Source organism: Vanessa tameamea, chromosome 22, assembly GCF_037043105.1.
Source record: "Vanessa tameamea isolate UH-Manoa-2023 chromosome 22, ilVanTame1 primary haplotype, whole genome shotgun sequence".
NCBI classification, from domain to species: Eukaryota; Metazoa; Arthropoda; class Insecta; order Lepidoptera; family Nymphalidae; genus Vanessa; species Vanessa tameamea.
The window spans coordinates 8217141-8234955 of NC_087330.1; the positions used below are offsets into that span (position 1 = coordinate 8217141).

Here is a 17815-nt window from a genome sequence, read left to right on the forward strand (position 1 = left end):
GGTGACTGACATGTACCCCCTGATAAAGACTACCTGAACTAACCTGAGCTAATTATAAATATACTACCCGCGATGCCTACCCAGGTTCAATATGACTTTTTACAATAATTTTATTTAAAAGCATAAATTATTATTCGGTACGATAGCTTATTAAATTATTATTAATAGGGATAAAGTCAACATTTAAGTATACCTCCTGACGTCAACGACCGCTCCAGGCTTGACTCATTATTTATTCATTTAGCAAATTATCGTGTTAAACTTTCCTTCAACGTCAATATTGTGAATATTTAAATTAAATTTATAAGCTGAGTGCACATGCAGATCAATAGCAGTCGGTTTAAATCGATTTGTGTCGTAAAATTATGTATATCTTTATACATACATAATTATGTGTATTCATTTTATGATGTAGTTTGGCGGACGAGCACGTGGGCCACCTGATGATATAAGTGGTCACCGTCGCCCATAGACAATAGCAAATATTAACCATTCCATCGCCAATGCGCCACCAACCTTGGAACTAAGATGTTATGTCCCTTGTGCCTGTAGTTACACTGGCTCACTCACTTTTCAAACCGGAACACAACAATACTGAGTACTGCTGTTTGGCGGTAGAACATCTGATGAGTGGTCGGTACCTACCCATACGGGCTTGCACAAAGCCCTACCACCAAGTTATCAGTATCTAATTAATAGGTGTTATCTATAATAATATTATGAATACGAAAGTTACTCAGTATGTCTGTCTCTTTCACGGCTAAGCCACTGTACCGAATTTGAACTTTTTTTACGAATAACCTCAGCATCATCGGGCCGTTATCAACTCATAAAAAGCGAGCCTAGCTTCGGGCGGGAACCACTCTATATATATATATTAAAGCGAAATAACACTCACTGATTAATCACGAAATCTCAGAAACTATAACACGTCAAACTTGAAATTTGACAGGTAGGTCCTTATAGGGTGTAGACATCCGCTAAGAACGGATGCTACGAAACTCCACTCCTAAGGGGGTAAAACGGGGCTTGGAAGTTTGTGTTTTATTAATTTCGGTGTAAAACCGCAGGTTTAGCTAGTATTTTATATGTATGTTAAAATGAGACCACTTCATTAAAGATAAACAAATTCTAATCATGGCTCTCCCTTATACTTCCAGGGGTTGTCATTTTTCTATTAATTCAAAATGACCGTCTTTAAATTGTTGTATATAAAAATAAATATTAAAATCGATTGATCTTTGGTCAATATAAAAAAAACAGCAGAATTGACAGCCTCTCATTATGAAATCTGTAAAAATATCGGCGTTAGTCATACGCGGTATTCAATATAACTCTGTAATCAATTTCCAAAATAGGCCGTGTCGTCTATGGTTCAATAGGATGAACTGTCAAAATGACGCAAAAATATTTACACGTTTTAATGACACGTCCAAAAATTATCAGTTAGAATTAAAATACAATAAAAAGGTAACTCTTTACAACAGCATGTTTGAAATTATATATTGGTTAATATTTTGCATATTTAACGTACAACAAAATCAAAAGTGTAGACTTAATACTCGATTTAATTTCGGAGAACCACTTCCAGTAATCTTAAGAAATGGTATGTTATTGGAACCCGACGATGGTAACGGTAACGTGGAACTAAATTATGGAGACAGTATGATCCTTAGCTGCGAAGGTTCTGGAACGATTATTCATCCAAGTGCAACTCAAGCTAATACAGTTGCGTCTATCATTTGTGAAGGCGGAGATAATTTTAGAAACGATGACTGGCTGGCAGCTCCCGCAAGGTTTTCTTTATTTAAATGTCCATATCCGCCAAATTATTCAAGTCAACGCCCTAACCGAACTTGCTTCGAAGGCAATCAAATAATAGAAGTCGGATATAGAATACTAAATCAATTTTATCCCGTCTTTGAGTCTTGCTTCAATCATGAAAACCTAAACGCCATATACTCAAAGTACACCCAGAAACCATACAATGCTTTATATCAAACCAAGGTCGATCGTCCGTTCTTTATAGACGACGGTCACTATGGATCCGTACCAGTAAATTCTATTTTCTCACCAAAAGGACAACGACAAGCCGTCGCCCAATTGGTTGGTAACCTAGTCGCTAATTACTTTAATGAACAACAACACTTATCAAGAGGACATTTAGCCGCTAAAACGGATTTCGTTTTCGCGTTTGGTGAGCGAGCGACATTTCACTACGTTAATTGCGCTCCTCAATGGACGGGCTTTAATGGCGGCAATTGGAACACATTGGAAGTCGATCTAAGGAATCACATACATGTTGCAGGATACAATACCATAATATACACGGGTACATTTGGAGTAACGCAGCTACTCAATCACAGGAACCAGAGAGTCGATTTATATTTACACACTGATATTAATAATAATCCCGTTATTCCAGTGCCCTTGTATTATTATAAAGTTGTTTACGAGCCCAGTACGAAGCGCGGGATCGCGTTCGTCGGCATTAATAATCCATATTATGATGCTAATGAAGCTCGTGAATTGTTCTTTTGTAATGATATATGTAGGAGTAACAATTTCCGCTGGTTATCCTGGCACCCGGATTCTAGTAGTGAAGGGTACGCCTTCTGTTGTACGGTACCTGATTTTAGAAATACCATTAATCATCTACCAGACTTTGAAGTTGTAAGTGTTTTGAGTTGATTTTTTCTGAATGATAATCAAAATTTAAAGCGAACGAAACTACGATGCGTATTTTTAGCCGATTACAATCGAGGTTATTATAAAGATAAACAAACTTTAGATTTAATTTTTTTGATTCGATAATTGTCGGTTATATTGTACACCACAAACAGTTGTTGTTTAATATATCTTTATAAGTAGTATAACTTATACTTAACTACTTATATCCTCTTTAATTTTACTTCCAAAGCTCTGAACAGTTTCGTCGTAATTTTAAACGCGTCTTTTTCGGAAATCTATAATATCGTAGATTATTCAAGCTCTCGGCCAATTATATTGCGTCAATTGGATCTCGAATGTTGTTTATTTGGTTTTTGTGTTCTTTTATAAGTTTTATAAATAGACATTACAACAACGGCACCTCTTTAATTGTTAAAAAAGTATTGTTCTATTTTTAAAATAAACACATTTTGGTTCATAATCTTTACACTGCTGGGAGTGAATGTCCTCGATATTAAATGCTATCAGACCGGACGTGACAGTGTGAACTTTGACTCGCGTTTAATAAATAATTATTACAACTAGAAGCGTCTTGTACGAATTTGATAGTAAATAGTATATACTATAATAAATTACTTTATAAGAAATTTATTTAATCAATTATGGTAATTTTAGTCATATCTCGTGACAGGTATTATCATATTTAATTATAAAATAAATATATTTTTTTATAATATTATTTTACAAGATTTGTTATAAAATTTTATTTAGAACGTATTGAAGTACACGTGCAATTGAAAACTTCATGTGTTCAAATACTAGTTAAAGTTGTATAACTAACAGTATTATTAGCTCATATTAACATAATATACGTTACTTTTTTAAAAAAATATATCCTACACAGAGAGCGCCGCGATGGAACATGTGAATCTTTTCGAAGATTGCGGATTTAGATATCGTCCTCGTGTACATGTATGCTACATTCATTTTGGAATAATAATGAAAATATATGAAATATTTGGCCATTCTCAAGGGAGTATAGATGTACAGGACACACAATAGTGGACAAGTGCGTGCGCGAACAGGTCTCATTGCCCTCATATCCAAGTGGCGAAAGGCGACCGGAGGAGTTCAGGCACGATACCAACAACTCTCGTACTGTGGTCACTGCCCAGACCCTGCACTTATTTCCGTTTTGTCCGACCCGGAGATTGTAAGCTGACCACGGGGTCTTTAGTCTGATAAGCTAGCCGCTATTTATTTATTTAACCTCTGAGGGTTGAGGAACCGGGTTGTGGGATTCCTAGCCACTAAGACCACTGCGATGACTGTCCTTGGCAAGGTAGCCAATAGAGCAACAAGGCAGTCAATTACAAAGTATTATTACAGCAATTGATAAAACTTTTAAGACGTGTTCTGCGGTTGCCAGAAACGATGATTCAAATATCATGATATATCTTTGTATGTTCGTCAATAAACGTTTATAAACGTTGTATGACTGATATTAAATTGTGTTGTGCGAAGACGGGTCGAGTAGTTAATGTTATTATAAATATATTTATAATGACACATTCGGCTTCAGTGAATAACAGAGAAACAAATATGAAATATTATATGCATCAATCATAAAGCGTATCTATGTTTAGGGTAGAATATTACCGTCTTACATCGAGTCGTGTGCTTGTGTTAACTTGTTTCGTAACATACATTTTAATATAACTATGAAGCTCACATGGGTAAGTATTTTTTTTTATTTTTATATTAATTAATGAAATATTTTTATTACTAGTTAACTTATTGTTATGTGTTAAATTATTCTTGCCTGTTCTCTTAGACAGACAGTATGATAATAAATATATATATCTATCAATTTGATGATGTTAATCATTTTACATAAATTTCTGTATGAACTCATCGTCAGTACGATCACAGTACAGTTACTTATAGTTTTCTAGTTTGTAAAGCTGTTTTGTTTAATCTCTTTTGGTAATGCCTTAACAAAATAATCATCTAGTTTTCAAAATTAAGCTTACATTTAATTAAGTTTGTGCATTAATAAATTAAACTGCAGCTCGGTGAAGTAGGGTTGCGTGGCAACATAACATGAGACAGAAAACTTGCGGTAGGCCTTATATGGACTCTTACTTAACTAAAATAAATATGTTCTTCCCTTTAAACAGTAGGTTACCATACATGTTAACCTTTTATGCAATTTGAAGTCAACAAAGGTTTACTAAGACTAGCATTGTCTCATACAATACTAGTCATAAAAGTTAGTCCATTTTTATCAACGAAATTCAATCGAAACTTCAAATTTCGTATGTTTAAAAAGTTTCATTTCCCTTCCCTTAAAATAACTATTAATAAAACTTCGTTTTTAACTTTGACTTCTCAAATAATCAATTCAAAATCATTTTTGTGACAGAAGACACTTTCTTACTAAGTATAAATATTCTATCGCTAGTTACAAACATTACAGACCTCAGAAGAACTGGCAAAAGAAAACTCAGCAGAAATTAAAAATAATAATATAAAACTATAATAAATTAATTTTAAAACTTATGTTATTGTATATTCTTTTCAGATACTTATTTTGATATCTACAATGACTATAATAAAATGCAAACCAGCTGATACTGATGACCATTTGTCGGAATCCAATACTGCATTAGCTCGTGAAACAAATAAAACGAGGCATCTAACAGAACGACGTAGCAAGGACGCAATTAATAAACGGAAGAAGTTTTTGATAACATTTAAACCACATATAAAATATCATCGCAGGCACAGACGAGTTAAAAATAAAGAGCCGATGAGAAAAACGCAAAAATACGCAATCACAACGAATATCACAAAATCTAATAATAATTATAAAAATTGCAGAAACATTTTTGAGGAATACATTGACAAAACATATGGGAATCAACAAATAATTAACTCTAATGAAAATAAAACAAAGGAGCTTACAGAAAATAATACACGTTCTGAATCTAAAAGCATCGTTGCCAAAGCCAGGAGAGAATCCGTAAAATGTCTCAGAAAGTGTTGCAAGTTTAAAAATATATTAAATCACAATTATCTTTCTAAGTTTAAACGATTTGGACGGCAATATCTATCGAATAGAAGTATTCGATTTATAAAAGTTGCTGGCAATCATAGACGCATAAATGGAAATTTAGAAGAAAAAGATAAAAAATCTTTAAGTGATCGAGTTGTAGACTCAACTCAAACACTCGATCGATCGAGCACAACGAGTATCGATTCATTAATTCAAAATAAATTAAGTCTTGTAGAGGAAGAGATACATAAAATAAACGCAAGATTGGAAAACGATGAAAATATAAATAACAGCTCACGTTTAAAAAGGTAATTCATTCAACTATATTTTTAATTGTGTATTGTATAGTTTTATGTGAGAATTATATGACGATTTGCCTATTTCTATTACTTTTTTTACTTGTAAATCTTCAGTATCAAAGCCAAAAAAATATTCAAATAAATTATAAATATCTGTGCATATTCAATTGTCATTATGTTTTGTTCGTGAAATTATTATTGGCGGGAATAAGATTGTTACTTTATCGATTAAATCGTTTAATTTATCAATTAGGTAAAATAAACGTTAATATTATAGAGAATTGTATTAATGAGCATAAAAATAAAATTTGAACCTAAAGTTGCAGTTAAAATTAATGTCATGATCAATGAAATTTGCATATCTCATAAGATTACATTATTCTTAAGAGATAATTTTAACTATATCTATATATTTTTGGAATTGTTGGACGATTCAAATTACTTTTTAATGTCTGACACCAAAAGTATTTAGTTGATTTGAAAGTATGTTAAATTGCTTTTAAGAGCGTCGTTAAGGTTAGCAATATGTACAATTATGAACCAACTCTATAGAGTAACATCTAAGCATTATTCAGAGTTACGTTTTTGTTTCAGAAGCGTTAATATTATAGAAGAGGAAGGTATGGCGACCACTTCGTCAGGTTTCAGATTCACTGGTCGAGATACCTCGTTACACTCCAATTATATTTATAAAAATATACATAATTAAATATTAGTTTTAAGTTACCATGATATAGGTAGTACTGTTATTATGTCGAAGAGATCTTTTCCGGTAATAATTTGATTATCATATAAGTAAAGTTATAAAAATTTGAATGTCACAGATTATTAATTATTCTATGTTTACGTAATTGTATAGTGTTAATTATTTAAATAGCAGTTGACTCGCACTGTGTTGCCAGCGTGAAATAAGGGCTATAAACGCTCGTTATATAAAAATGACGAGTCTTCTTTACTTGAAGTCTTATCTTTCGAAGGTTGAAAGGTTGAAGTTGAAAGTCTGTGCGAGATTTCAGCTCTTAAAAGAGATGTTATATTCCCAAACCATTCGTTCTTAAGTCACGATTTCCCGCGGCCAGGGCTCCCGCCACGGTCATCTGCAAAATGAGTTCTATTTGTTGGTTACGCACAACATCGATTATGCTTGACATTTAAGATTTCCACTCTCATAATATTCATAGCAAAGTAAATTATCGCGCTATCTAATGCAATTTTTCAACTTCTTACTAAGATTATCTTTCATCTTTATATAATAATAAAAAATATATAATATATTATATACTATATAAAAGGGAGCGTTAAATAAATAATGACTAAGTATTTATAAAATTATTTTATTTACTAAAAACTTATATTTAGAGACAAATAAAATGTACATCCTTATCCTAGGTAAATCATAATGGCAAAATCATATAACTATCCACCGATCACACTAGACAAATATAAATAAAATGTTATCTAAGGCAAGTGTTAGAAAACTATTATCCGATTCGTTTAAAAAGTCATGAAAAATGTAAACAAAAATGAATAATTCATTCAAATTGTTTAAATTCAGCGTGCAATATAATTTTATTGATTATCATTAAATTTGTGACGTCATATTTTTGTTTACGTTTTAAACAAATTCTTTTCGAACGGACAAACACTGTGGTAACTTTTACGATCAACAAAACACTCGAACATTAATTAAATCTCAATTGAATGTTTTCTATTTAGTAATATTCATACAGTGAACTGAGATCGAACACAATATACATGGGTATTTTAGTGATGGGCCGAATATCGATTTTTTTAGCGGATAGACTATTAATTAATATTATTATTCAAAAATATCTATAAAAATAATAGTATACCTAACTTTTAAATAGAATAAATAATATATAAATTTTGACAGAACAGAAAGAAAATAAAATATTGTCGTTGTCGTAATAAAATATCGAATTTAAAAAGATCATTCGGTCCATCCCTTTCAAGTATTATAAATATACATTGGAGTTAATGCTACTAATAATTTCAATTCCGTGATCCGGAACATCGATGTCATAAAAACTCGATTTAATGTTATCAAAAAGTTACCCTAAAACTATTAATAAAAAAAAAAATATATTAAATTGTTTGTGAACTTATATTTGGAAAGACAACGAAAAAAATATTGATAAAACACCGAGAGGTGTTGCTTCTTTATATGAAGTAGGAGAAAGGAATATCATATACTTTTGAATTTTGAAAATCATAAAAAACAGATAAGTACTCTTTTGTGAATTCTTTAAATAATAAAGTTACAATATTCGATACACGGGATCGTCAATGTACCCGTGACAACTAGTACGCCTAATTTCATGATCGGTTGAGAAGTTCAGACGAGAAAGCGTAACAAATAAATTCGCATTAATATTTAAAATATTAGTTAAGATGTATTATATTATAGTGATTTATTTTGTTACTGGGCTGGCTCAGTTCCATCAACGACAAGGACATATAGCGACATCTATATTATGCTTACGTTATCTGTTCCTAAGTCTCTACTAGATGGCGTTGTCAGGTATATTTATATCAAAATAATTTATATTCACAAACTACGTTATACGGAATCTTGGCAATAAATATGATTCTATAGAACAAATATGCTCCGTCATCGATGAAAAGATTTTAAATCACTTTTATCGACAATAACAGTCAAAACATTTTATTACTTTCACAATAACGATTTTGCACGTATTCGTAATGTAATGGCTCTATTACATAATTACATAGTCAGAATCGGTTATAGCCTATTTGAGGCTAAAAATTGACAAGATATATTAATTACTCTTAAACGATCTAGTTTTATATGACATCAACGGGATTGAGTATAGCGACATTTATGTTGTACTTGTAGTATCTCGCAGCGCTGGGCAGGCGGCGCTACTTCCTGGAGAGCCGAAACACGTCGTTGTACGGCGTCCGCGTCGGGATCGCGTTGTACGCGAACGGCGGCTGCGCGTCCGCGCGGAGAATCACCACGCCTGCGGACGACACGCACTTACACTTTAACGACCGGGTTTATACTATTCGAAATATAAACTACAAGGCAAAATAATTGTAATAATATGATAATATTTTAACATAAGGAAATGTTACAAAGTTTTCGGGAAGAAACTAATATCATTTTAAAGTTACTGTTCCATACATGGCCATCAGAAGTTTCTTCGGATTTCGTGCAATTAAAAAATAGAATGCAATCACTAATTTGCAATAAAATATTATAGAATCTGTTAAATTTACTCAACAACATGAGAAACATTAATAAATTTTCATAATAAATTTGTTATTTGTTTAAAACAGTGGAACAATTAGTCCATTTACTGAATTATGTTTAAGTTAATTGTGCCTTAATACCTGAAGGATTGACTTTCACTTTTATCTTGGTTTGAGGAGAGAGCACGCCGTAGTCGACATCTTCATATAAGTCCTACCAAAAAATAATAAAACATTAAGTACATTTAATAACCTAAATTTAAAAATAACAATTGAAAGTTTAACTAAAATAGCAGCAGTGCAGCACGTGAACAATTCTTATACGTAGGGATTAAATGAGATCCAAACTTGACAAAAAGTTTCCTTAAACGAGGCCTTACTGCCGTGGCACTTTCGTTGTTATTTACCAAGTTTGAGGGTACCCTCAAATCACTATTAATTATTTTATCGCACGTTAAACAAACATTCATTTTCGGAAACAGTGCTACATACGAATAACTAATAATTTTGGGGAAATAGTACAGATTTCTTAGAATGATTATTAAAAATCTTTATGCTTACTTCGACCCTGTATCCAGCTGGGTTGTTAAGTCCGAGTTCTCGTAAAGTTACCGCCACATCAGAGGGAGTTCCATCAGTCCTGCGGTTGACGAATGCAACGGCATAGGAATAATGCTGTCCGTGGATGGGTAGAATGGGTCGTGACCAGATTTCGATACCTCGATGCTAAAAAAATAATCAATAATTTATTCATACATTTTTGCAATACATGAAGACTGCCACAGGCGACGTGACGACGACTTTGTGCTCATGCTTGCGCACTATTTATCTATATTCTAAATCGTTTTTAAGTTTAGCCGCCATGATCGTAATCGGTCAAGAGAAATTTATCAGTGCTTTGACATTTGCCCTATATTAGTTTCAATTGTGTTTTTATTTTGTGAAATAGGTAAGCGAACGAAGAGCCGAGATGGCCCAGTGATTAGAACGAGAATGATTGCGTTTTCAAACCCAGGCAAGCACCTCTGAATTTTCATGTGCTTAATTTGCGTTTATAATTCATCTCGTGCTCGGCGTTGAAGGAAAACATCGCGAGGAAACCTGCATGTGTCTAATTTCAACGAAATTCTGCCACAATGTGTATCCACCAACCCGCATTGGAGCAACGTGGTGAATTATGCTCCAAACCTTCGCATCAAAGGGAGAGGATCCCTTAGCCCAACAGGGGGAAATTTACAGGCTGTTAATGTTGTATTGTTGTAGACCGACCAAATGGACCGCCTGATAAATAGCCACCATTTCCCATAGACATCGGCGCCGTAAGAAATACTAACGATACCTTTAAACACCAATACGCAACCAACCTTGGGAACTATTTGGCTCATTCACTCACTCACCCTTCAAACTTACTACACTACACTATAATACTAAGTAAACTGCTTAGCGGTAGAATGTGTGGTGTTACGCAAATGGATAGAGTAAGGAATTACTACATAAGAGGAAGTTTGAAAGTGGCACCGGTATCCGAGAAGCTATGTGGAAACCGGCTGTCATGGTATGGGCATGTTATGCGGAGGAATAAGGACCATGTTGTGAGGAAGGTCTTGAGCATGGATGTGGATGGATATAGAGGTAGGGGACGACCGAAGAAACGATGGATGGATTGTGTGAAAGACGATATGGTTAGAAAGAATGTCACTTGTGAGATGACGTCCGACAGAGAAGTATGGAAGAAGATGACATGCTGCGCCGACCCTAAGTAAAAATTGGGATAAGGGCAGGAGGATGATGATGACCTACTGAGACGGGTTTGCACAAAGCCCTACCACACAGTTGTGTTTGTAAATGAGTATTAATCTTGTAAGTTTCTCTTTTAATAAGTTCTCGATTCGTTATCATTATTGAATTCGCAATTGCAAATATTCGTTCAAATAAACTCACTTTGTATATCCTTCTTCCCTGTATACCCAAAGGATCCTGGTCAACTTCGATGATCTTCCTGTTCTGTAAGATAGCCTTGTACTCCGGCCTGATGGTGCGAAGGTCCACACTCATAAGCAACGGCGCCGCAAGGATTGCCCATATCGCAAACTGTGTCTTACTTTGCTCGTATGATAAGCCAAAGTTGCCTATGATAAGCTGAAACGTAACAATATCATGGAAACATTATTTTTTTAATAATAATTTAGGCGGACGTGCTAATAAGCCACCTGATGGTAAATGGTCACCAATGCTCATAAAATTTGGCGCTGTAAGAAATACGAACCATTCCTTACAACGTGAATGCGCCACCAATCTTGCGAACTAAGGTGTTATGACCCCTGTGCCTGTAGTTACACTGCCTAGCTCACCTTTTAAACCGGAACAAAACGGTACTAACTATTACTGTTTGGCGGTTGTATATCTGATAAGTGGGTGATACCTGCCCAGACGAGCTTGCATAAAGCCCTATAGAACATATGATGGAACTTTTCAAGTATTTTATATAAAATAGATTTTATAGGCAACGAACATGATATATTAAAGTAACTCACCATGTCTGGGTCGTTCCAGTGTCCTGGTCCGGCGTTGGGCACGATGACGTCCTGGTGGTTTCCGTAGTAATCTATGATAGACTCGACGGAGGCCCACGAGTCTTGAATATCGTCAAAGTTACGCCACAGGTTACAGTGTTCGATGATCGATGTGAAGTTCGGCTAATTTGAAAAAATAATGTTTAAAATCCATAAGAGTTCAAATACAAATCTACGCATTACATGGAAATGTATAAAACGTTGCGTTTTTAATTTTTATGTATGTTTTCCGACAAATATATCAAAAACATTTTAAGCGATTGTAGAAGATTTTTGTTACTGTTTACAATAAAGTAAAAGTTGTAATGAATTTAGTGAACATGTGAAAGTCTTCATAATAAATTCTAAATCGTCGAAAGATTTTACATTAAAGGGGAGAGTATATCCTCATAGCATGAAAACATTTTTATTAATCATTCAATTCTGGAAAAGTAAATTAAAAGCCTTTCCTTCCATACATTTGTACTTTATTATTAATAATATAAAGTTAATCTTTCATAACTTTTGTCCGTATAATTTTAAAGAAACTGATATGATATACATATTTAGAATGGATATTTTGTATTCACCATTTATAGTTTATGTTTTATCTGGTATATTTACCTGTAGGCCGGCGTAAATTTGGTAGACGGGCCAACTGCAAGAGTATACCATCTGTCGACCAGTCAGGTTGAGCTGTCGCCCGAATTCAGGGTAACCGTGGTCCATATCAGCTGGGAGCGCATAGCATCCGTCCAGCTTAACGTAGTCCACGCCCCATGATGCGAAAGTCGATGCGTCTAAATAATAATTAAAAGAGTTTTAATTTAATTATATTGAAATCATGTTATTGTTTTTAGGTTCGATTTTTAATTTTAATGTTTCCCTTATTTAAGTTATTCCTTTGCTTATATTCAATGACATACACACGACAAGTACATAAGAATTAATTGTTGCGGTGGCGATAATACATAAGTACCAAATTAATGTATATATATATAAATATAACAGGGGGCGGTTACTTTGGTTGTTGATTTGGATAATTAATGAATCGAGTAGTTGGCAATAATGTTTAATAGCTGATTTACTTGTAAGAGCGGGTCCCCCGAACGGAGTTGAAAGTGTCATGGCAACGCGAGCCGTTATGTTTGGACAAGCGACTTGAATGCGATGGTTGCTTGCAAACCCATTTGCTCTTAATCGAGATTAATTATTGTAATCCTTTGATATTTTTGGTGTACGATTACTGAATCAATTAATACAGTGATTAGACGATATTAAATATGTTTTATTTTGTGAATATCTCCATTGCACGACCACATAGTCTTCCAAATGTCGGATCAATCCCGAACCCAACTGTTCGGCATCCTGCTCCTCCGAACATACATACATATATATACCTACTGAGATTACCTATTGAACCATCAGTTTCGCACGTTTATAAAAGTCAAGTCAACTATGTAATAATGATTATACAAAGCAGTCCCATGCGTTTACATATTACAACACAAAGCGATTAAAATACAATAAGTATGAAATCGACGTGAATCAATAATAAATAATAAATGATAATAGATCAATCAATTCATGATTTGTAATTAATTATAATAAGAGATTGAAACATTGTATTGTCCATTATTGTCTATGATTTCATTATATTTTCTATCTTTTGTTCGCGTCATTGTAATCATAATCATTATTTTGAGACATTATTAAACATTGCCGGAACTAAAGCAATGTTACTATACTTACTAAACAAAACGATTACATTAATTTTACCTAGAATTTGTAGAATTGTCTAAACAAATTGGAACTTTAAGATACATAAATCATTCCTGATATCCAATGCGTCACCAACGTCGAGAACTAAAATGTTATGTCCGTTATGTTGTGGCATAGGTTGGCGGACGAGCACATGGGCCACCCGATGGTAGGTGGTCCCCACTGCCCATAGACAATGGCGCTGTAAGAAATAGTAACCATTCCTCACATCGCGAATGCGCCACCAACCTTGGGAACTAAGATGTTATGTCCCTTGTGCCTGTTACACTGGCTCACTCACCCTTCAAACCGGAACACAACAATACTGAATACTGTTGTTTAGCGGTAGAACATCGGTGGTACCTACCCAGACGGGCTTGCACAAAGCCCTACCTACCAAAACACGTCAATAACTAATATTTCAAGCGACACTTTTGACGTACTGCAGTCCAACTGGCATTTGTTCCATAATCTGAGATTGATAAAAATCTAGTCGTAGACAACTGTCTAGAATCACATAAAATAATCAAATACGCATTAGTAGGCGAGACACAGGCGACGAGGTCAGGAAGCCATTTCAATGTTAGTTTCGTCGCGATTTTTTACATAACATCCATCACATTATAAACGACTCTCGGTAAACTTTTTCCTCGACGATGTTTTGTGAATATAAAATGTAATATTGCAATTATTACTCCATCGATGTATTTACCGCATATTGAATCGCTAATTTCAACATTGCTTATATACGTTGCACATACCCGCACTAGACGCGTTTGTAATAGTGTTTTGCACATTTTATAGGTAATACTATCATTTTGTTTCATGTGTAATATATTTAAATTAGGGTTGTCAGCTGTTTATTTAATATGGATTTTCTGTAGGGCTGCGTATTCTGCAGTTTTTGCGTACTGGTTTAGTTTTTCATTAATTGCCAGTACTTAAAATCCCATGGCTCAAATAGTATAAGGAACTTTTGTTTACTTTGAGGTAGGGCTTTGGGCAAGCCTGTCTGGGCAGATACTACCCACTCATAATATATTCCATCGTCCAGAAGCAATACTTAGTATTATTGTGTTTTGGTTTTATGAGTGAGTAAGGTAAGTGTAACCACAGGCACAAGGGACATAGCATCTCACATCCCAAGGTTTGTGGCGCTTTGGTGATTTAAGAAATGGTTAAAATTTCTTACATTTTATAGACATTTTTAACTAGTTACTATCAGATGGCTTAAGGTGAAAATGTAATAATAAAAAAAAATATGTTAAGCAGTTGATCTTGTGTCAGTCCATCGGACTATGCCAGGATACAGAATGCATCTATGTATTGATGCCCTCTCGAGCACTATAACGTCCTGCGCAGAGTACTCCGAGAAAAGCAGTCTTACCAAATCAGTCAAGAGGACATCGCATGGCTCAAAAATGTTCTATAAATCAATTTAATTACCGTTAAAATGCACGGAAGCGTAATATATATTATTAGTTTTTGATCTTTATCTTTTATTATAGATGTCACTCGTTTATTGAAAACCAATTAAAAATTACAGTATGAGATTTATTTAACTAGTCTAACCTAAGTACATTTTTAATTCGAATATCGGATGACTCCAAAATTACTATCAAATTACATTGTAATAACTTCTTATTTACATGGCAATCAATCCATCGATGCCAAAGCCACATAACAATCTCAAATATATATCTAAATTTTTCTATTAATGATCAGAAATCGTCAACGGGTCTTGAACTATATCATTGAGACATAAATATTTTAGTAACACAAACTCACCTCCAGCAAGATGCCCGACCACACCCGGGTAACCAGCACAGGTGAAGTTACCGTAGTCCTCGTAGATACCGAACTTAAGACCCTTGCTGTGTACCTGAAATAATAGCAAAAATAACATTAGTATAATAAAACACATTAATTATATCGTACCATCATTTCATAATTATTAGACGGGATCATCCAGACACTTATATCCTCATGGATATAAGTGTCTGGAACATGTCAATCTTAAGATTAGGAGAAGCTGAAGATTAAGATGGCGCGTTCAAAACTAAAATGTGTAGTCCAACAGCTAACTTCAGTTTATTTATTTAACAAGACCAACCAACACTAGACACAGTATCACATTAAAATTAAATATTACATTTCAAACTTATCTTGGCAATGAAAAACTAAAGGTTTTTACATGTCGTCTCAGCATGCAATGTGATAGATATAAATTAATAATAAACATTAATTAATCACATATACATATGTAGCAGCGTCAGATAATTAAGTGCTTTGATTGTAATCACTTAGTTTTTAAATTGGATGGCCAATGAGGTCAATCGCTGTTTGTCAATTTAAAAAAAAAAAAAACAAAGAATGTCAGCGGTCAAGAAGTATATCACGGACGGCCTATGAAATAGTATAAAAATCAATATACGATAATCCAGCTATCGATTAGTTATATAATTTCGTGAATATGTATGACGAAGATGGTGACCCCGAACCGAACAATCTTACCGGCTCCCTTTCATATATAACTCTGAACATCATGAGAGTTGAAAGAAATACAATTCGGTAATAGCATAAAGTGTTCTCATTCCAATAGCCTGTTCTGTAATTTTTAAGCTTGTGTGCGTGTAACTGCGCATGCGTGTATAATCACAACTACTATAGTCAATCCGATCGATATAAAACATCGTGATACTATCCGGCATAAACGTTCTTTAATATTAATGATTAGAGATGAAAATTAAAATATCACAGTTGTCTGTGCAATCAGAAAGTGTCAATGTTGCACGATATTAGATGATCAACGAAATATATGAAACGACAAAAAGCAATGAAACCTTAATGAAAATATTTAAAACAAATAGTTGGACGTTATTAGAAATTCAGTAATTTTTTTATTTATTTATTTATTAGGACCCAAAACCAAGTAATGTACATGGATGTATCATAACTTATGAATAACACAATTACAATTTTTATGTACTTATTCTGTAATTACAAGCGCCTGAACTAGGTCGAACCTGTTTCTCGGACGCTAGTTGAAGACGTTGAATGTCTGTATCAAGCGATGAAATAACAGATGTTTTTTCAACAGTTCTCTAAAGCCCAAGTGATTAATTAGAGACTTAACATCAGTCACGTGCAAGTCGAAGATGTGATTGGTGATTCAATTAAAGAATCTTCAAAGAATGCGGATGATAATTCTGATATTTGTAGCTGAATAAGGCTATAAAGGTGACAGCCGATGAATCAAAAGACGACTAAATGGCACGAAAATGTCATTTTTAATTAGATCATTTTATATCGTTATTTTTTATTGAAGGAGATGAAAAAAAAAATGGAGAGCTGTAACACTGTATCTTAACCAGGTGGCAAGCATTACTTATTTATCTTATTTTATTTATTTTATCTTAGAAAACCTTGCAACCTACGTACAGAGAAAATAAAATGTTTGTGCTGTCTACGATCCAGCATTGAGCATCCAATGGACCCCATTGGATGGCAGTGAAGTCATAATGAAACATTTTATAAATTAAAATTAAAAAAAAGATATCTAATTTAAAAAAAAATTAAGTTCACCCCGACTTATTTTTTTTTTACCGGCCACGTCGTTAAAATCGGCACGGCCAACTGGCCTAGGATGTTATCAAACAAATAAAAAAATAAAAATAAAACCAAATCATTAGTTAACATATATTAAATAATCGTTATTAAATGACATCATATAGTCATAACGACATACAAGAACTAGAAGCGAGAAAAATCGTTCCCATTGTGTTTTGTCTTTTCAAACAGTGACGTAATATAGATTCATATCATTACAAAATAATATCGCTTAGTGTAATTTATCAAATCATTGTTACATTTTAATGGCTCCTCTAATTATATATACAAAAGCTCCATTGAACTTTTTATTGTAGCAACGATAAATTGTATACAAGGTTGTCAAATAAAGGAGTCTATAATTTATTGGTTATTTATACTATATTTAAAATCTATGGTGAAATTTCGTCTAACATATATGTATATTAATTTAACCAACATATGCGACCACAGCTGTTACTCGTTTTAGCAGTCTAGGTGATATCGTGTAGCAAACGTTTATACTTTCACATTTATTAGTACGTACGACAATAATAGATACTCATTGTGGAGTATGACAGTATTTACCAAATAATATACAAAATCTTAAAAAATAATACTTGAAATAAATTGTATTCAAACACTTTTTG

The 17815-nt window shown here is 33.6% G+C and overlaps 3 protein-coding genes across 3 annotated transcripts in view; 2 read left to right on the forward strand and 1 right to left on the reverse strand.

Moving 5' to 3' along the window:
* LOC113400674 (uncharacterized protein) overlaps nucleotides 1–17815 on the forward strand; it is an 83444-nt gene that overhangs the window by 37553 nt on the left and 28076 nt on the right. The window lies entirely within an intron of this gene.
* On the forward strand, nucleotides 1440–2728 carry LOC113400689 (uncharacterized). Its single transcript, XM_026640339.2, has one exon. It carries the CDS (start codon nucleotides 1489–1491, stop codon nucleotides 2689–2691), a length of 1203 nt encoding a protein of 400 aa, XP_026496124.2. The 5' UTR covers nucleotides 1440–1488; the 3' UTR covers nucleotides 2692–2728.
* The window catches only part of LOC113400687 (alpha-N-acetylgalactosaminidase), a 66095-nt gene continuing 55625 nt past the window's right edge, over nucleotides 7346–17815 (reverse strand). Inside the window, exons 4-10 of the mRNA XM_026640338.2 lie at nucleotides 15366–15459; nucleotides 12441–12616; nucleotides 11799–11960; nucleotides 11206–11403; nucleotides 9826–9990; nucleotides 9406–9478; nucleotides 7346–9032 (exon numbers count right to left, since the gene is read on the reverse strand). Of these exons, the coding sequence (XP_026496123.1) occupies nucleotides 8932–9032; nucleotides 9406–9478; nucleotides 9826–9990; nucleotides 11206–11403; nucleotides 11799–11960; nucleotides 12441–12616; nucleotides 15366–15459 (969 nt within the window). The 3' untranslated portion in view covers nucleotides 7346–8931. The remainder of the gene's footprint in view (nucleotides 9033–9405; nucleotides 9479–9825; nucleotides 9991–11205; nucleotides 11404–11798; nucleotides 11961–12440; nucleotides 12617–15365; nucleotides 15460–17815) is intronic.